The sequence below is a fragment of the Myotis daubentonii genome, chromosome 10 (genome assembly GCF_963259705.1).
Source record: "Myotis daubentonii chromosome 10, mMyoDau2.1, whole genome shotgun sequence".
Lineage (NCBI taxonomy): Eukaryota > Metazoa > Chordata > Mammalia > Chiroptera > Vespertilionidae > Myotis > Myotis daubentonii.
The window spans coordinates 73,149,599-73,171,141 of NC_081849.1; the positions used below are offsets into that span (position 1 = coordinate 73,149,599).

At 36.2% G+C, this 21,543-nt stretch overlaps 1 protein-coding gene across 2 annotated transcripts in view; it reads right to left on the bottom strand.

The window, feature by feature from the left end:
- Nucleotides 1-8,286: 8,286 nt before the first annotated feature.
- Nucleotides 8,287-21,543, bottom strand: part of SYPL1 (synaptophysin like 1) — a 28,920-nt gene continuing 15,663 nt past the window's right edge. The window contains exons 2-5 of one of the 2 annotated variants that reach the window (XM_059655706.1): nucleotides 18,518-18,639; nucleotides 16,657-16,861; nucleotides 11,258-11,446; nucleotides 8,287-9,796 (exon numbers count right to left, since the gene is read on the bottom strand). In XM_059655706.1, the coding sequence (XP_059511689.1) occupies nucleotides 9,665-9,796; nucleotides 11,258-11,446; nucleotides 16,657-16,861; nucleotides 18,518-18,639 (648 nt within the window). In that variant the 3' untranslated portion in view covers nucleotides 8,287-9,664. The remainder of the gene's footprint in view (nucleotides 9,797-11,257; nucleotides 11,447-16,656; nucleotides 16,862-18,517; nucleotides 18,640-21,543) is intronic. The other variant, XM_059655708.1, reaches the window with a different exon arrangement.

Here is a 21,543-nt window from a genome sequence, read left to right on the forward strand (position 1 = left end):
AAGAATCAAGTGAATAAATAATCTGGTGATCATAATAGAATCAGGGACATAGAAAGGGAATGGACTGACTATTCTTGGGGGGGAAAGGGGTGTGGGAGATGCGGGAAGAGACTGGACAAAAAAATTGTGCACCTATGGATGAGGACAGTGGGTGGGGAGTGAGGGAGGAAGGTGGGGTGGGAACTGGGTGGAGGGGAGTTATGGGGGGAAAAAAGAGGAACAACTGTAATAATCTGAACAATAAAGATTTAATTAATCAAAAAAATAAATAAAATAAAATAACATAAAATATATTTTATTGATTTTTTACAGAGAGGAAGGGAGAGGGACTGAGAGTCGGAAACATCAATGGGAGAGAAACATCAATCAGCTGCCTCCTGCACACCCCACATTGGGGTTGTGCCCGAAACCAAGGTACATGTCCTTGACCAGAATCGAACCTGGGACCTTTCCGTCCACAGGCCGACATTCTATCCACTGAGCCAAACCGGCCAGGGCTGGAACCAGATTTTAAAACAAACTAAAAACTGTCCTTAAAGAGCCTTAGGTAACATCTTTTTGTTTCTTTCCTAAAGTTCCCATCCAAGGTTTTCAAAATTATTCTCCGAACCTCAGAGGTTTGGGAAGTGGAATGGTGCTGACTCCACAGTTAGTTAACAAGAATGGAAACACTTCACACTTCATTGGAAAGCTATAAAAGCATGTTACAGGTCATTAAGTGAGGCTGTTAAAAGGAATTGCTTGCTGCATTTGGGTAGTGGGGTTAAGAATTATTTTATTTATTTATTTTTTTTACAATTTTCACACTTTAAACAAATTGTGAGGATAAGAAAAATTTTAAAAATATGTTTTTATTGATTTCGAAGAAAGCAAAGAAGAGGAAGAGAGAGATCGAAATGAACTCTCCAAAAATTCATCTGGAATAAAAAAACGAACCCAAATAGCTGCAGCAATCCTGAGAAAGAACAAAGTAGGTGGGATCTCAATACCAGATATCAAGCTGTATTACAAAGCCACTGTTCTCAAAACTGCCTGGCACTGGCACAAGAACAGACATATAAATCAATGGAATAGAATAGAGAGCCCAGAAATCAGCCCCAACCAATACACTCAATTAATATTTGACAAAGGAGGCAAGAACATACAATGGAGTCAGGATAGTCTCTTCAATAAATGGTGTTGGGAAAATTGGACAGATACATGCAAGAAAATGAAACTAGACCACCAACTTAGACCATACACAAAAATAAACTCAAAATGGATAAAGGACTTAAATATACGACAGGAAACCATAAAAATACTAGAAGAATCCAAAGACAACAAAATCTCAGTCATATGCCAAAGCAATTTCTTCATCGATACAGATCCTAGGGCATTGGAAACTAAAGAGAAAATAAACAAATGGGACTACATCAAAATAAAAAGTTTCTGCACAGCAAAAGAAACCATCAACAAAACAACAAGAAAGCCCACTACATGGGAGAACATATTTGCTAATGCTATCACTGATAAGGGTTTAACCTCCAACATTTATAGGGAACTCATACAACTCAACAAAAGGAAGATAAACAATCCAATCAAAAAATGGGCAAAGGACCTAAATAGACACCTTTTAAAAGAGGACGTTCAGAAAGCCAAGAGACATGTGAAAACATGCTCAAAGTCACTAATCATCTGAGAGATGCAAATCAAAACAACAATGAGGTACCATCTCACACCTGTCAGAATGGCTATCATCAACAAATCAACAAACGACAAGTGCTGGAGAGGATGTGGAGAAAAAGGAACCCTTCTGCACTGCTGGTGGGAATGCAGACAGGTGCAGCCACTATGGAAGATAGTATGGAGTTTCCTCAAAAAACTGAAAATGGAACTCCCATTTGACCCTGTGATCCCACTTCTAGGAATATATCCCAAGAAACCAGAAACAACAATCAGAAAGGATATATGCACCCCTATGTTCGTAGCAGCACAATTCACCATAGCTAAGATCTGGAAACAGCCTAAGTGCCCATCTGTAGATGAATGGATTAGAAAACTGTGGTACATCTACACGATGGAATACTATGCTGCTATAAAAAGGAAGGAACTCTTACCATTTGCAACGTCATGGATGGAACTGGAGAGCATTATGCTAAGTGAAATAAGCCAGTCAATGAAGGAAAAATACCACATGATCTCACTCATTCATGGATAATAAAGACCATTATAAACTTACGAACAATAACAGATACAGAGGCAGAGCTGCCTCAAACTGATTGTCAAACTGCAGCGGAAGGTCAGGGAGGGTTGGGGGGCAGGAGGGAGGGGGGTAAGAGATCAACCGAAGGACTTGTATGCATGCATATAAGCATAACCAATGGACATAAGACACTGGGGGGTAGGAGAGGCCAGGGGATTGTCAAGGGTGGAGAAAAAAAAAAAGGAAACATATGTAATACTCTTTGTAATACTTTAAGCAATAAAGAAAAGAGAGAGAGAGAGAGATCGAAAAATCAATTGGCTGCCTCTTGCACACCCTCTACTGGGGTTTGAGCCTGCAACCTGGGAATGTACCCTGACTGGGAATCAAACCGGCAACCTCCTGGTGCATGGGAAGTCACTCAACTAACTAAGCCACACTAGCTGGGCAAGGAGTAAGAAAATTTTATCTACCCTTCTAGATTCTTCTGGCTGGCCTAATAAGTCAACAATAGACAGATTAACAAGGGAAAGTAATGAAATTTAATTACATACATATGTATAGGAACCCTCCACACACAAGAGAGTCAGAGACCCCAATATACAGAAAAGTAGTATGAGGCATATATGGCATTCTGAGCCATGGAATGAGGTCAGGTGCCTGGGTCTTCGGAGGGGAGAAAGGTCACTTGCAGTACAGTAAGAAGAGCAGATGTTTAGTAGTTAGAGGTTTGCCCTGCCATAGAGATAGGTACTAAAAAGTTATTTCTGATAATAACTCTTATTATGGGCAAGGCCCCTAATTTAGATTCTTTAACAAAGAAGTAAAAGTTTCTCTTGCGCCCCCAGCGTCTCTATTGCCTTCAGATTAAAATAATCTATGTGCCAAAGTAGCATATCTTGAGGGGCTTGTTCTGAACTCTTTCAATATAAAAATAAATTTCAAATTCACAGAATGAAATTAATTACATTTCTTGATTCATGGCACACTCTCATCATTGGTCTATGCATGGCCTCTTTTCTTTATGTTATTTTTATATGCTAATGGACATCTACTAAACCAGTGCCCAACCAAGAACTACTACCATTTTCACTTGACTCTCTATCCCAGCTCTCTGCCTCTCACATAGGTTACTTCTCTTAAATTTGCTGTTGGTCATTCTATTATCAGTGGGGTGTTCTCTGTGTCCCCACCTGTTGCTGGTGGAAGTGGAGCTCCTGGGATGCCATGAGAACAAGAATTTCCTGAGGCCCCTGGGGGAGGATGAAGTATCGTGGAAAGCTTTCTGTGGAATTAAACCCCTGGGTTTCCAAGGTCCCATCTCCCTCCATCTCACTATGGAAAAAGTCCCATTTTGTCTTCAGCAGGACTAAGATCAAAGCCCCTAGCCAGAGCCTCCATTCCATATTGAAGCACAGACCAGTGCAACTACCTTAGCTTGTGTGCCCAGCTGCAGTCCATTGTGTGGAGTCTGCGTGGCCATGGACCATACAGATTCTAGGGCCACCTGACTATGGAGGGAGCATGGGAGTGTGCAAGCAAGCAGGAACCAAGAGAGAATTCCTTTGTTTGGGGATTATGTAGTCCCAAATTTTTGTGGGCTTGCATTAGGGTCCCCCCTCATAGATATGATCTTTGTCCCAGGTTAGACTGACAGACAAGCAACCCACCCCTACATCATTCCAACTTCACTGCACATGCACCCATTTCCTTCCCCTGATTAAAAGATATATGCAACCCTGTGTTCACTGCAACATTATTTACAACTTGAGGCCCGGTGCATGAAATTCACGCACTGGGGGCGGGTGTGTGTATGTGTGTGTGTGTGTGTGTGTCTTGCAGCCCAGCCTGTGCCCTCTCACAGTCCAGGACCCATCGGGGGATGTAGCAGTGCACCAAGCAGCAGGCAGCCAGGAAGGAGATCGAATCGGGGCCAGGCCTCACGCCGCTTGCGCTCATCCCGGCCTGCTGTGCCTGCTGCCACCACTCGGTAGTGCTGCTGTACTTATCAGCTGTGAGCCCAGCTTCTGGCTGAGTGGTGCTCCCCCTGTGGGAGTGCACTGATCATCAGGGGGCAGCTCCTGCGTTGAGCATCTGCCCCTTGGTGGTTAGTGGGCATCATAACAACCAGTCATTCTGCCATAACGGTCGCTTAGGCTTTTATTATATAGATAGCCAAGATATGGAAGCAATCTAGATGTTCATCAAGAGATGAATAAAGGAGGTGTGGTACATATATACAATGGAATATTTGTTATTCAGCAATAAAAAAGAATGAATGCTTGCCATTTGTGACAATGAAACGCAGAAATTAAACTGGAACATGTTGTTTTCCTCTGGGCAGGATGCAAAGGTGATTTTCTGGATTCTTGTCCAGGTGGATTTGAAGAATGAAGCCACGGACAAAAGGTGTAGTAAAATTTGAAGTCAGGTAGTGTGACATATATCCAGCCCTGTTCTTTTTTCTCAGGATCGTTTTGGCTGTTCAAGGTCTTTTGTAGTTCCATACAAATCTGATTTTTTGTTCTATTTCTTTTTAAAAAATGACATTGAGCCGTAACCGGTTTGGCTCAGTGGATAGAGCGTTGGCCTGTGGACTGAAAGGTCCCAGGTTCGATTCCGGTCAAGGGCATGTACCTTGGTTGCAGACACATCCCCAGTGTGGGGTGTGCAGGAGGCAGCTGATCGATGTTTCTTTTTCATCGATGTTTCTGACTCTCTACTCTCTATCCCTCTCCCTTCCTCTCTGTAAAAAATCAATAAAATATATTTTTTTAAAAATGACATTGAAATTTTGATGAGGATTACATTAAATCTGTATATTGCTTTGGATAAGTAATATGGCCATTTTAACTATGTTAATTTTTCTCATCCATGAACATAGAGTATCTTTCATTTCATTCTTTTTCAATATATTTTAATAATGTTTTGTAGTTTTCAGTACATAGGTCTTTCCCAACCTTTGTTATATAATGTCTTAAAAGTCTGTGTTATTCCTCTTTTACAAGTTGTTTTGGCTGTTAGAGATCATTTGCATTTCCATATGAGTATTAGAATCAGGTTGTCAATTTACAAAAAGCATTTTGGGTCTTTTTATGGGAATTGTGTTGAGTCTATTGATCAATTTGAGAAGAATTGACATCTTAATACTGAGTTTCTTGACTCATGAACATTGTACAACTCTCCATTTATATAGGTTTACCTTCTCTCAGCAGTGTTTTATAGTTTTCAGGTTTGTACACTTTGTACAGGTTTGTACATTTTGTCAGATTTATCCCTAAATAGTTATTTTTATGCCATTTTAACAGTATTTTTATAGAAAAACAATTTATTTTATATATTTATCTTGTATGCAACTTTGCTAAATTCACTTATTGTGGCAGATGTAAACTACCTCCTGTCTTTCCATTTCAAAGTACAGTTTGATTCTGTCACAACCTGACGGTCTTTGGTTATTTACCATACCCCATTATTCATCATCATAATCCTAGGAAATCAAAATGACAAATTTATCATCAGTTCTCCTGAGCATATACTTTCTTGATGGCAAGATCAGTTCCAAATGGGCCATGCTTTTAATAATTGTGTTTTTAGAGAGGAAAATATTTAATTTGATTCATCCACTGATTAGCAGCTATCAGCATAATTTTAGAACCAGGAGAAATGCAGAATTTTAGGCCTCACTCTGGACCTACTAAACCATTATCTGCATTTTAACACATTCCTCAGATAATTAGTTTATATGCATATTAAAGTTTGAGTAGCATTGTTTCCTATTGACAAAAAGTATCATGTAGATCCTTTACTTCTGGATAGACCTGAAACCCTAGCTTTGTCCATAATTATAGAAAGGAGTTTCAAGCCATTTTCCTATGTGAAGAACATTACGGCTATTCTGACCATTGCTAGATTGTTTCAAGAAAGAATAGATTTATGTGTTTGTCTTTTTACAGAATCTATTGATCTATTATCAGAATTGAGAAGGAAGCTATATGACCCAAGTAGAGATCTAAGATAAATAGAACTTTAATCACAATTTCATTCCCAAGAACCTGGGGAGTACTCTGGTTTTTCTTGTCTCCATTACACTTTATTCATTCACCTTCATAACCACATTCAATACCTTATTACCCTAATTGCCCCTCCAAATTCTTTCTGACCACAATCAGCCACCTCTTCAGTTCTCTCATTCTAATAATTCCCACCACACCTATTCTTTGAATTTACCAGGATTGCTGGTCAGTCTCCTTCCTTTCCTCCCATGTCTGTTTTCACCTTCTTCCCTACCTAGCTACTCTACTCTCATGCCAATATTGTCTACTTCCTTGTCTACAAGTCCAAACACAGATCATTCTGTCAGGTTTCTCTGTTCCTATATTAATTGGCTTAACGACCTAAAAGTAAAAAGCAAAACTAAAATTAAGAAAACAGAGATGGTTATCTTTATGACATTGAGGATTTCTCAAGACACAAAAAGCACTAAACCAACCATGAAGATGAATAGGCAACACAGAATAGGAAAAACCCAAGTGGCCAATAAATACAGAGAAAGATCACCAACCTCAATAACAATCAGAGAGCCACAAATTAAAAAAATATCAAAATACCATTTCAAACCCATCAGATTGGCTATATGGTCCAATAAAATCAAATACTGGCAAGGATATGGGGCAAGAGAGAGACTCATATATTGTTGGTGGGAAACTCAATTGGTACAAGCACTTTACTGAACAATTTTGTAATACCCAAGTTACAACTGAAATGTATCTCACTTCCCAACAGTTCTACTTCTAGTGATGTCCTAGAGAAGGCTTCACACATTCCCAAAAATATTTTTCCCAGTGCTATTTTAGTGAAAGGTGAGAAAAATCTAACTGTACTTCAGAAAGGAAAAAGCTGTAGTTGTGATCTTTTATTTCCTTAAAAAGACAAAACCAGAGCAAATCTGACATTAAGAAAACAAAATGTTAATATTTGTTCAACCTACTGGTGGGGACTCAGTTATATATTATTGCTTATACTTATTTATCTTAAATACTACATACATTTAAAAATTAAGTGTGACACAGAAAGCAATACTGTCCTTAACATTTACAGCAGGTTAGTAATTATTTTAAGTATCATTATCCAATTGACCTCAATTCACACAAACATTAGTACTGATGCTGTTTACAAATAATTCTTTGTAACCTACCACTGAGTAAAATTCAAAGCTGTTATTTCTTCCATACTGGAAATTATCCTATAAATTACTGAACCCTGTAATGTTGACTCAAAATCAGGGAGTGAAAAGGCAACAAAATGCACTGCTTTCTAGATCTACCGTAATCTCAATAGTTATTAACTTTTAATGTCCTTAACTTTAAGTACTTCTACCATAACAGACATATAAACACCAAGACATCCGAAACTCTTTGGGGAAAATAAAGGGAGGCTCATGTAATCCTGAAGCTTGTCCTGCCTTTCTGTTCCAGACTACCACCCTTCCCATGGACTCCAGGTTAAGAGTCTCTTTTAGATGCTATCAAGTTAGTAATCATAGTAAACATTTATAAACAACCTACTTTTTTTCAACGTTGTTCCTAAGGACTTTACATTTATTATCTCCCTTCATCCTCATAAATACTCTCTTAGGTCAAAGGAGTTTATGTCTATTAACTCACTTTATCCTTTTAAGTACTTTTAGGTCCATAGCATTCTTATTCCCATTTTTCAGATAACCAAATTGAGGCATACAGAGAGGGGGTAAGTAATTTGCTTAGTTAATTAGCTAGTGTGTGGTGAAGCCAAGATTAAAATTCAGTTAGGCTCCAGGGCATGCACACTTAATCAAGAATCTGTGTGCCTAATTGATGGACAGTCAATTAGAAAAGGTTTTGCTTGAAGGTTATAAACAAACATTTAAAAAAATGAGATTGAAAGAAAAAAAAGGATAGACGCAGGGTCTCCAAAGCATTTTTTATCTTTTATTCCTTGCCAAAGATAAAAAAAAACCCAACAAACTACTGTGATATTCTATTGCTTGCTTGGAAAATTAATTTTATTTTGCATTGCTCATGCCTTTAAGATGAAGGTTTCTTTGTAATATAACAATCAGTGCACTCTTTCTTTTGACTTCTTTATTAAGTTGGTTGCATAAAAGATATATTCTCATACTGACAATTCTTGTCATGAATAAAATCAACAAAAATAAGGCAGTAGCAAGACATGCTTCACAAATAAACAATCAAGTGGTAAGAATACAAAATCTGGCCTGTACAACAAAAAGATTAGGAAGCAAAATGTGAATAAGCCTTGGATTCAAAATATACCTAAAGACACAAAAAGCACAATCCATGAAGATAAATAGGCAATACAGAATAGGGGACACCTAAGGGGCCATTAAATACAAAGAAAGATCACCAACCTCAATAGCAATCAGAGAAATACAAATTAAAAACATCAAAGATTCCTTGTTTATGATGCATAATTTCTTTATCAACCATTTGTGAAATAAGAATGAATGTTAAGAAATATGAAATCCAAATTGCATTTATTTTACAATATCAATGCTAAATTCAGTAACAACTTCATTGAATCTAAATATTAAAGGTTTCAAAAATAAAAGGCAATCTTAATTTTTTTAAACATATGAATAGGGTCTGCCAAAAAAAGTGCATTATTTTATTCTACTTGCAAGGAGAATAGGTCTCAACCTGCAGTTAAGTGGCATGAGCAACAAAGGACAACAAATATCACTAAGAGTAATGCCCATACATATAAAAATATCTAGATGAACCATGTTCTTTCTGCTTATATAGCGAGTCTATTAAACAATCAGCATAATGGAAGCTTACATCTTATGAGACAGAATTATTCACACACACCTATTAAAAATTTTCAACCCCCACTCCCAAAACATTTTAGCACACCTATTAAGTACTGTAGGTCATTTAGAAAAACAAATAAAACATACACCCAGTCTTTGCAATTAAAAATTTTCCATACATATAAACAATGTCCTGATATAAATTCTCAACTAAATATGTTTTTTTTCTAAATATGATTTATGTAATCAAGGCTTTCTTAAAGATAGGTCTTAGGTATATGATCTGTACAAACTGACAGTAGTGTATATTCCAAATAGATTTTCCTTCCTATTATGATATGACAATATAACTCTTTTCTGAGTGAAGATATATGTTAAGCTTAAGGTGTAAACACTCTGGAAGGCAAACAAGTTAGTGAAGAAATTAATGTTCATTTAAAATGTGTATCATCTCATAATAGGCCCTGAATTTTCAAATTTACACGTACGAATACATTTACATCTTAAATTTCTGGGAAAGGTACAGGCTTTGTGTAAAAAAGCAGCAAAATTTTAAACCCACCAATTTATTGAAAAAGCCATTACTTTTATTAGAAACACATAATGCTTCTCAAGATGTTGACAACAGGTCATAGTATAGACGTATATTTCATACAGTATACTTCTCCCTTAAATTATATTCCAGTAGGTGGAATACCTCCTTGGGTATTAGAAGCAGAAGTATTTGATGGACTGTGTAAGCTGGTCTCCTTGTACACAAACCATGCATTTCCTCCCCAAAGTATCATATTCAGAAAGCCAAAGATCTAAGAAAGAGAAAAATAAACATGAAGATCTAATATCTACTTAAATATTCATACCCATCTTAGTTTTCCTTAAATACTTAACATTTCCAGGCAGTATACCATCATTTCATTTGAAGTTTAAACTACATATGACGTGGAATAAAAAATACTTTATATTTAAATGCCAAATTCGAATATATAATGACTTATTCCCAATGAAAAAAGCTAAATCTCTAAGTTTGTAACATATAAAACCATGACTAAAAATAAATCTTATTTTTGCATGCTCACTACTATAAAAAATAGGATTAAATTTGAGAGCATAACTAAATCCCTCCTTTAAGTTGCTTTGTGTATTTTTTCCTACTTCCCTACTTTATACCCCCTACTACCTACCATCTTTCTTACTCCAACAATAGGTAGAAGAGAAAAGGAGTCAGAAGAACTTTATTTCACATCTTACATTAGTCTCTGGTATAAATTTGGTAAGAAGTCTCAAAGATGAATAAACTGAAGCTGTCCTATTTTCACATTTTTTCCCCTAAATTCAAGAAATATAAATATGGTCTTATATTTATAAAAAGAATATGAAGTAAGAGTGGGATAAGAAGCTTCAGAGTACTATCATATTACTGAAGGCAAAGCTTTATACCTTTTTGTATATTTGCATACAAAAACATTTCTGAAACTGTCCATTTCAGATATTATCAATCGATGTAAGTGCAAAAAAGGTGATTTTTCGATTACAAAGTTATAAAGCAAAAATTTGGCCAAATTGCTTTATAAGACAGTGCTAACTTCATCCAACACTTCTTAAAAAGACACGAAGACGTTCCTAAACATAATATACTCCATATAACATTATATTTAATTATATATTGATCTGAATTTTGGTAAAATAGAGGACTGAAGAATATGTACATTTATGTAGACTTAATTTTTTAGGTTATTTATTAAGCCAGAAAAGTATTACTTTCATACTCAGAGCAAATAAGATTAGAGAACGAGTTCTAAAGTCAGATCTAGTTCAAACCTTGGTTTGCCAACTTGGGTGAACTAACAGGAGCTACATTTTTTCCCAGTTGTGAAGTGAAGATAATAGTGCCACCTCCCACATTCCCTTAGATTGTTGGATCACGTAAGATATGAGTGTAATGCCCTTAGTGTAACACCTGACATATTGACTTAATAAATGTTAGTGACTATTATTAATACCTATCAGGTAAAAGTCTTGCCTAGTCAATTTTAATGACAAAAAAGACTCAATTATGATCTTGTTCAAACCCATTTTCTAACTTTTCTAACAAACTTTTCTTTGTTGTCATAAAGGTAAAGATTATATGGTAACCAGGATTCTGACAGTTTACTAAAAATAAAACCCAACACATCTAGAAATTATTAAAAGCTATTGTTTTCTTAAATTATTAGGTAAGGTTTTTCAAATAAGCGAAATGAAATATCTTATAAATACTGCATACATACCACAGATACATTTAGGGATCCCATACTAGTCACAGAGCCAAAATAACACTTCAATTCTGAAGAACGACAGGGTGCAAGTTCCTGGACAATACTGTGACTGGTAGCTATTTTAATATCTGTAAGAGCTTTAGCCCAGGCTGAAGTGCTCACCAGCCACAAGAATGTGACAACAAGAGTAACAACAAAGTCCTAAAGTAAAAAGAAGTATGAATTAATAATGAACAGTAAATTTAAAAATACTAAATTTAAATCCATAATGAAGGAATTGAGATTACATCGAATCCCATGGTACTGAGAAATGGCCTTCATGTATACTTTATAAAAAAGGGCACAGTCAACATAATAAACATTGCTGTTTATTATTACTAGCCCAAAGCCTGAGCAACAACACTAAATAAGACTCAATCATCTCTTTAGGAGTGAAAGATATTTACACTAGAAATAAAGGTTTGCCCTAGCCAGTTTGGCTCAGTGGATGGAGCGTCGGCCTGTGGACTGAAGGGTCCCAGGTTCGATTCCAGTCGGGGGCATGTACCTTGGTTGCGGGCATATCCCCAGTAGGGGGTGTGCAGGAGGCAGCTGGTTGGTGTTTCTCTCTCATAGATGTTTCTCACTCTCTATCCTTCTCCCTTCCTCTCTGTGGAAAATCAGTAAAATATATTAAAAAAAAAAAAAAAAGAAATCAAGGTTTTACATAGCCCTTACCACAAGCATACCTAAGCCACTCACTCCCAGAATCATATCTTAGACCATTATTACCAATAATTGTATCCCTTCAAATTCTCTATTTTAAACAGCCCACTCCCCACTAGCACTTCTCTTTCCAACTACCTCTCTCTGGCACTGCACCTTAAAAACATCCCCCATGGAGACCTACAATCTGATCTTAGCACTTGTTTATTGTCTCTCAACCTCATTTATGCTCTAATTTCCCTCCTTAATTTATATTCTAAGGTCCTTCAATATAATCCCTTGCATATACTCTTTAACTCCCTTACTCTTTGTCTGCTTTATCAGATTGTTCTGACAAAACTAACTTTAAATCTAATTCTCCATGATATGCAAAATCGAATGGTGAAAAGCCTTATCAGGAAGACTAGTCTTTTTAAATTCATGATCATGAAATTTTCAGAATGCTCATTATAATAAAAGAACAAGAAAGAAATCTCTCTGAAAATATCTTATCCTAGTAATTTTCTAAAGCCTTTGCTAGTTATTGTATTTCTAAAATCAGAACTGAAGTTTTTAATATTTTGGATAGTTTCTTCTCGAACTAATAAGATGAAGAAAGGAAAAGAAACATCTACTCTTAATCCTTTCTGCTGGGAAACTAAAATTTGTCAATTAGTATTGTTATAAAGATCTAAATAACACTTTTTAAAAATATGCATTTGTGTAATATAAAATATAAGTCCCATTTTTTTTAGTCTTCCTTTAAATTAAAGACCAAAGTGGGAATAATGTAAAATTTGTATCTTTTAATGTTATGTATTAGGGTATACTCAAGGCTACTAGTATGAGTTTGTACACAGCTGCAGCGAAACTCCAAGCTCAGGAATGGATTCTGGAGCTTATCCCAGAAGTGTTTTGTTTTAAAAATGAATCTGATTAGTTTTTAATTACTTTTGCCAGCCAGCTCTTAGTTATTTATTTAGGATAAACACCAGTGACCACTTATGAAATACAGAAATTACGTTACATGTAGCTTGTTCACTTGGTCAAAATGACATTGAATAAATATCTTGTGATTAGAGAACCCAAAACAATACAATTAACTTTACAAACATGGAGGTATTTACATTTTGTATCTGAGCGTTCTACTGTTACTGATCCTTTTAACAAATGTAGATCAAAGAGAAAAGGACAGAAACTTTATAGCTTAAATTTTTGCACTGAGGGAGTTCCTTTTTGCTGCAGGTAGACATTTCCTAAACCCTTGCTAGAAATACAATGACTTTTAGAGAACTGAGAAGTAGTATGTATGAGGTTACCACATGTTTAAAAAGTAATCTCTGGGCTCAAGTTCACAGCTTTGACCAATATATACATCAATCCTCTTAATTTTTAGGTTTTTTCCCTCCAAATTAAACAACAAGCTGGTTTTTCCCTTTCATGATTATGTTCTTTAAATCTACTTTGCTGATGGCTTAAGACATGACATTCTTCAAAAACTTTTCTGAAAATAATGCACTGAGTAACCCTAGGATGAGGAGGAAATGTGGGTCTCTGAAGATAGATTTTGTCCTGCTCAGGATTCTAGTTAAGACAATGCACCATGCATACCTAGAGTTCTTTTTTTTTTTTTTTAAATATATTTTATTGATTTTTCACAGAGAGGAAGGAAGAGAGATAGAGAGAGTTAGAAACATCGATGAGAGAGAAACATCCATCAGCTGCCTCTTGCACATCCCCCACCGGGGATGTGCCCGCAACCCAGGTACATGCCCCTGACCGGAATCGAACCCGGGACCTCTCAGTCCACAGGCCGACACTCTATCCACTGAGCCAAACCGGTTTCGGCATACCTAGAGTTCTGCAGCAGTTCACACTGCAGCTGCCTATGGCAGTCCTAGTCCTACCAATCATCAGGATATGATTTATAAGAGATTTTTAGGATCTGGGATACCCTATATTTGTTTGGTTTTATTTTATGGTATTCCTGACTCTCCACATGGCCTAGAACCCTTAAGTTCCTGCTACTTAACACAAAAAAGTAGTACATTTACTTAAAAAGGGAACTATAATCCTATATAATAAAAGGCCAGCAACCATAATGGCATAATGACCAGAATGACCGATCAGCTAGTCGCTATAAGGTGTATTGACCACCTCTCGGTCCCTCCTGGCAGCCCACAGGTTCCAATCGCTGGATGGCCAATGGGGAACCACAGGGAACCAGAGTGAATGACGACTGGGCAGGACTGGAAACTGGCAATCAGGTGGAAAATGGCCCTGATTGCAGGCTAGGCCTAGGGACCCTACCCATGCACAATTTCGTGCACTGGGCCTCTAGTGAATTTAATGTCACAATTGAAATGTTCCTAGAAATACCTTAGCAGAAGATTGCTAAAATAAAAGAATGTCATCATTAACAAACAGTACTTTAAAATAAAAAACCAATGCCATATTTGGCTATATTTAAAAATTTGGGTATCTTGAGAAACTTTTTTATATATGTTTAAATTAAAAGTAGAATTCAAGCCCTAGCTGGTTTAGCTCAGTGGAAAGAGCGTCCGCCTGCAGATTGAAGGGTCCCAGGTTTGATTCCGGTCAAGGGCACATGCCTGGGTTGCGGGCTTGAGCTCCATTAGGGGATGTGCAGGAGGCAGCCAATCGATGATTCTCCCACATCATTGATGTTTCTATCTCTCTTTCCCTTTCCCTTCCTCTCTGAAATCAATAAAGATATATATTTTAAAAATAAAATAAAATAAATGTAGAATTCAAAATTTAATTTAGAAGCTGGACTTTTACTACAAAAAGCATCTATTATATGCTATATCAAAAAAAAAACAAAACAACATTTAAGGAATTAATTCCGAATTATCTATCTATATGATCACTAATTGATCACTGAGGTGAAAAATTACTTTTAACTTTCTGATTGATGCAACTAGATCAATTTTATTAGACAGAAAAACCTTCCACAAAAAAAAACTAGATTTGGCCCAACCGGCATGGTTCAGAGGTTGAGTGCTGACCTATGAACAAGGTCATGGTTGGTTCCCTGGTCAAAGCATATGCCTGGATTGCAGGCTTGATCCTCGGTGTGGGGAATCCAAGAGGCAGATGATCAAAGATTCTCTCTCATCATTGATGTTTCTATCTCTCTCACCCTCTCCCTTCCTCTCTGAAATCAATAAACATTTATTGAAAAAAGATAAAAACTAGATTTGAATGTTGCTTTTAAAAGTGTGGTCACTTTAAAGCTTATTAAACAAAATATGAGAAATGAAAGGCTCACTGCTAAATTTAACTTAATTTGTTGGGATAATGACAACATGGCAAGAAATGTCTTCATTTAAATATAAGTTATAAAGAATTTTAACAAAATATAATATCTGATCATCATAGTTTTATAGCTGCCTAACATGTAATTTCTGTTGATTAAGCATTACAAATAGTTGATGTCTTTCTGGAAGGCACCTAACAATAAAGAAATGTTTTATGAAAATGTCAGGTTTAAGAATCTCTTCTATATATAAAAAAATGAAATAAACATGGATGATAAAAAATTGTTTTATTCCTTACTTACCATTTGCATTCTTATGATCCAGGCAGCAAAAATTAAAAATAAGTAAATAAGTAAAACCTGTTATCTTATTTCATAATTTCTTCATATTTAATTACCTTCTCTTTAAAGTAAACTCATAAATAATTAGCATGTCAGTATTTTCTCAAGATATAAATGATCAGTATCACAAAAAACACCTCTGGTTCTCCCTTCAAGTCAGTAACACTAATACTGCCTTTGTACTTATTTTTCTGTAGTGGAGATCAAGCTTAAACCCATGGCTTATCTCTGAATCTGTCACCAATGATCCAGGGCAGATTCTACTAATAAATATTAGAGATTATTTCTATTCTTTAGCTCAGCAGACTAAAGTCAAGAAAGGTGCTAGGACTTCAAATCCAAATATTTTGTTGTCATCTAAAGTTTCAAAATTAACTCATGAATGCCACTAATGCTGAATTCTATAATTCTTATAGAATTATCTGCCTCAGGTTTTAACTTAAGAAATTAAGGAATTTAGACCAGGAGTCAGCAATTTTTTTTTCTTAAAAAAAGGCAAGACAGTAAATATTTTTTATCTCTGTTATAAGTACTTAACTCTGCCACTGTAGCATGAAAGCAGTCATAGACAATATTGTAAACGATTGAGTGCAGCTATGTTCCAAAAAAACTTTATTAAAACAAAAAACAATGAATCAGATTTGGCTTGTGGGCTATAGTTTGCTAATTTCTTGACTGTTAATCTCAAGATCATATCGTAGAGGCGTACAGGGGGTCTTTGAGAAGAGAGAAAAAAGGGAAGAAGTGGGACCACAGTTATGAAACTACTAGTATAGTCAGCAGTTCTACTTAATTTCTCTGCTAGTTGCAACCTAAGATGCTCTATTACGTATCTGAGGTTTTCCCAGGTTAAAACAGAGTAAGAAGCAAACCTCAACACTCCCTAGAGTACAGAAAAAGTGCTTCAAACACCCTAAAAGAATTGGCTTAAACATGACAACAGGAGAAAACTCAACCTCATGGCAAACATAGGTCAAAATATGTTGAACTCACTCATGACAAGAATTTTTATTTACAGTGTAAGGAAATCTATATTTTATTGCAAATATAATACATATTTATCATATACAAATTATTTTTGTATAAAAGGGAAGTGATTACTTACAATCATGGGAAGTTTTCGACTATCCCGATATAGGTTTGTGTAACCAAGATAGAGCAGAAGAGCAGTAATGCAGTACAGGAAGACAAAGACTGCAAACGTAACATAGAATTGTGCAGAAGAAGCATAATCTCCAACAAGGACTAAATTGTTCCAACTTATATTACACACATTTACTGGAGAAGCCTGAAATGATGCTTGATTCAACCTATTAAAAGAAATGCACCAATAAATTATCTGGACTCCTCCAACAGAGACAAAAATACACAGGCAGAATATTAAAATGACATTAAAAAAAATATTCCCCAAATACAGGGCAAGGTAAAAGTAGGTTTACAGTTGTTTGAATGGAAAAATAACAATTAATAAATAATACAAGACAAAACCCTGTGCTTTATGTACTCATAACTGTAAACCAACTTTGCTTTATCTTATAAATTAAAAACATTTTTCTTTTGAAAAGGAAAAATTCAAATATTAAAATGAATTTAAGATTTTCATAATATATATACAAACTATACATTTCTAGTAATTGATTTGTGATAGATTTAATACAGACTTAAACATTTACAAATCCAGATACTATCTTCTGCATTGAAACTGTAACAGAGTAAGAGGGCTGATACAAAACAGTTTACAATTTGAGACATAATATTCCATTCTAAGAAAGAGACTGTGTGACTAGCACCAGGAAAGCCAATTATAATAATTCACATTTTAATCCTGGATTTAATTACCTGCCAACTTCACTTTGTCTTTAATTTTCCCTATCCATAATTCACAAGAGTACTATTGCTAAAGATGCAGTAAGAGTTCCTTGTACAGCAAATTTATAAGAGAAGAGTTGGGAGATGGAGCGGCAATGATACCAAGCACTTGCTAACTGACAGATCTTTAATGTAAGATTTAATTTAATCATCAAAATGACCTTACTAGGTAATATTTCCAATATACTGACCAGAAAAACTGAATCCTAGAGAGGTCAAGAAAGTAGTTAGAGTAAGTGAAAAGAGCTTCACACTATGGCTTAAACATAGGATACATTAAATAACTGTTCAATGAATATTAAAGTCAAATAGAAGAATTCACAACATATTCATTTTGGCCCTGGTCTGTTTGGTTCAGTAGAGCATCAGCCCGTGGACTGAAGGGTTGCAGGTTCGATTCCAGTCAAGGGCACGTACCTCGGTTGCAGGCTTGAACCCTGGCCCTGGTTGAGGCCAGTACAGGAGGCAACCAATTGATGTGTCTCTCTCACATTCATGTTTCTCTCTTTCTCCCCCTCCCTTCTACTCTCTCTAAAAATCAAAGGAAAAATATCCTCGGGTGAGGATTAACAACAACAAAAATTCATTTTAATTTGAGGGTAAGAAAATGAAGTTTTATCATAGGATAGGAACTCCATAGAAACTCATTTCACATAAATCCATGTCCTAAAATTATATAAAGAACACTATTATTTAGTAATGGTGAACATATGAGAAATTTGAATTTTTTTCATGTTGTGTTTGCTTCCAAATCATGACTTCTCACACTATGGTGATGGAGCAGTCTCTGTTTTGTTATTAAATTTCTAATCCACTGTAGGATGATAGAATACAAATGTCAAGGCAATGTCATTTAATAATTTTTAAATGCTTACTCCCATTTTCTATCATTTTATTTCACCACAGACTAGGGAAACAGTTGGAAGACAGACATTGGTCTATGTACCACAGTTTGAGTATCAATGACCACTATTTACAAATGAGGATGCAATTAAAATTTTTTTATCCTCCAAGATTAATAAATTGCTGGAAATCTTAATGGGTCAATATGAAAGCAAAAAGAGTTGTTAAACCATAAAAACAAACAAATAACTCACCTGAATGGATAACCAAAAGTAGCTGTAATGGTTTTATTTTCAGGAACTTTAGGACAACTCACTAGAATTTCTGTTTTGCCCTTAAAACCTCCACAGGTGGCAAAAGCAAAGATAGAAGCAACCTACATAAAGACAAAAAAAAAAAAAAAAAAAAAAAAAAAAAAAAAAAAAAAAAAAAGAAAAGAAAGAAAAAGAAAAAAAAAAGAGGGAGGGAGGGAAAAAAAGCATTACTACACCCAAAACATGGCTCATTAAAACCTTAAATTATTATTAAAAAACTGCTCACAAACATCACAGAAATATATTAACACTAGTGGCCCGGTGCACAAAATTCGTGCACATTAAAAAAAGAATTGAAGACAGATACAGAGGCAGGGAAGCATCGAACAAATTGTCAAATTACAGTGGGAAGGCTGGGGAGGGGTGAGGGGGAGGAGGTAAGAGATCCACCGAAGGACTTGTATGCATGCATATAAGCATAACCAATGGACACAAGACACTGGGTGGGGTGGGGTGAGGGCATGTGCCACGGGGTAGGGGAGGCCAGGGGAAGGTCAATGGGGGGGGGGGGGGAAGACATATGTACTACTATTTGTAATACTTTAAACAATAAAATTAAAAACAAATAAATTTAAAAAAATTTAAAAAAAGGAATTAGAGGGAATATTTTAATATTGCTATTTGCCCTTTCTCTATAATAGAAGTGTCAGAGATGAAAGAAAATTAGTAAAATGTGTATGAAAATCTCCCTCCTGTCAGAGTCTGGGGCACGCCACAGGACCCAGAGTCAAGTCCCCACCCACCCGCGTGTGCCTCGAAATCGCCCAAGACCCGGCCGGCCCCACCCCCATCAAGCCCTGCAGGGCTGGGGGGTACAGCCTCAGGTCCCTCGGCCCAGTGCCAGGTGGGGGACACAGCCTCAGATCCCCCATCAAGCCCCACCGGGTGAGGGGCGTGGCTTCAGGTCCCCCGGCCCAGGCACGAGGGTGTGACAACGATTTGCATATTAGCTCTTTATTATATAGAATTACAGAAAATACAAAAGTTCTTAACTATAAATTTAAACATAGATGGTGAAAAACATTAAAATATTTCCTGTGCCTTGGCCACGTGGCTCAGTTAATTGGAGCATCATCCTGTACACCAAAAGACTGCGGGTTTGATTCCTGGTTAGGGAACATACATAGGTTGTGGGTTCCATTCCTGATTGGGGCATATATGGGAGGCAACTGATCGGCGCTTTTCTTTCACAATGATGTTTCTCTCTCAAAATCAATTTAAAAATATCCTTGGGTGAGGATTTAACAAATAAAAATAAAAAATTACTTGCAACTCTCAACAAATGAGATTTTATTTTCTCCTGAATATAACAAAGAAAATTGTATACCAAACCACATATAAATTCATTTATTCCAGGGGTACCCATTAAATATGAGTATAAAATTCACAGAAAGTCATATTTATTGGTATGAAAATCAAAAGGGGTGAATTGGAGGTGTTTTTATTTGGAACCCAAAGGTAACTATAAAGCCAAGAGATTCTATGCAAAGAAGTGATGTTATTTCATGAGCTTATAAGACCTCGTTGTGGATATTCTAGGTCTTAAAAAGTACTTGGAAATTTGTTTTCCTGATCAAGCCAAAAAAAAAAAAAAAAAAGTAATAATGCTCTCGTAAGGAAAAAAATTGGAAGCATCCTAAACATTGACAGGGTACCAAATAAATTAGAATCCATTTAAACAATGCAACCTTATGTAGTCATTAAAATGTTAGGAAATATCTAATTATATAGAAAAATGGTCATTACATATAAAGTTTGTAAAAACAATACATTGTGTATGTGTCTACATCTATGTATTCACACACAACAAAAACTAAACAGGTTATTCATTAAAATTTTAACAGTAGTCACTCTGAACAAAAGATAAAAGATAATTCCTAGGACCTCTATCTCCAAGGCTGGCTTCACAGCTGCTATGCATTCTAGAGCCACAGAAGCCGGTCCTACTCTAGCCAGGCTTCTGGTTGAGAAGATAGCCCAGCCAACACCTGGATTTCAGTCTATGAAGGCCTTGAGCAGAGAAGGAGGTCTTGAGGGCACTTCTAATCTGAAATCACCATAATCCAAGTGTAAAACTTATGATTCCCCGGAACCCTGTCACTGCCACTTCTGCAGATACTTGCCACTTGCATGACCATTGCAGCCGCTGGCACTCCTGTACAACAACTTACATGACATGGTCAGAGTCGAGCCTCACAGTCGGCTAGCTGAGGGTTGATCACACACATGAACAGGCCAACAGCAATCAAGACCAAATTACAACAGGAGAGTTCATATAATAGATAAAACGGACATTCCTGGAGTATTCAGCTCAGGAGATCAAGAAGACTGCACCATTGAGTCCCACAGGACATTTACTACAGAAGGCCACCCCACAAAGACTGGGAGGGAAAGCAATTCCACCTAACACATAGAAACAAACACAAAGAGACAGCTAAAATGGGGAGACAAACAACCCCAAATGAAAGAAAGGGAAGAATCTCCATAAAAATGAAATGGATGAAAGCAATTTATCTGATGACAGAGTTCAAAGTAATGGTTATAAAGATGTTCAAGGAATTTAGTGAGAATTACAAGGCAATTAGTGGGAATTACGATAGCATGAACAAGGAAATAGAAACCATGAACAAGAACAAGTCAGAAATGAAGACTACCATGTCTGACATCAAGAATACACAGGAAGGAAAAAAATACAGGGGAAGGAATTAAAAGTAGAGTAAATGAAGTGGAAGCTCAAATCAATGAATGGAGAACAAAGCAGAAAAAACCCACTCTATTAGAGCAGCAAAAATGAAAAGAATTTAAAACCAGGATAATTTAAGGGATCTTTGGGACAATATGAAACGTAACAACATTTTGCATCACAGGGGAAACAGAAGGAGAAGCAAGAAATAGAAAACTTGTTTAAAGAGATAATGACAAGAATACTTCCCTCAGTGGGTGAAGGAAAAAGTAACATAAGTGCA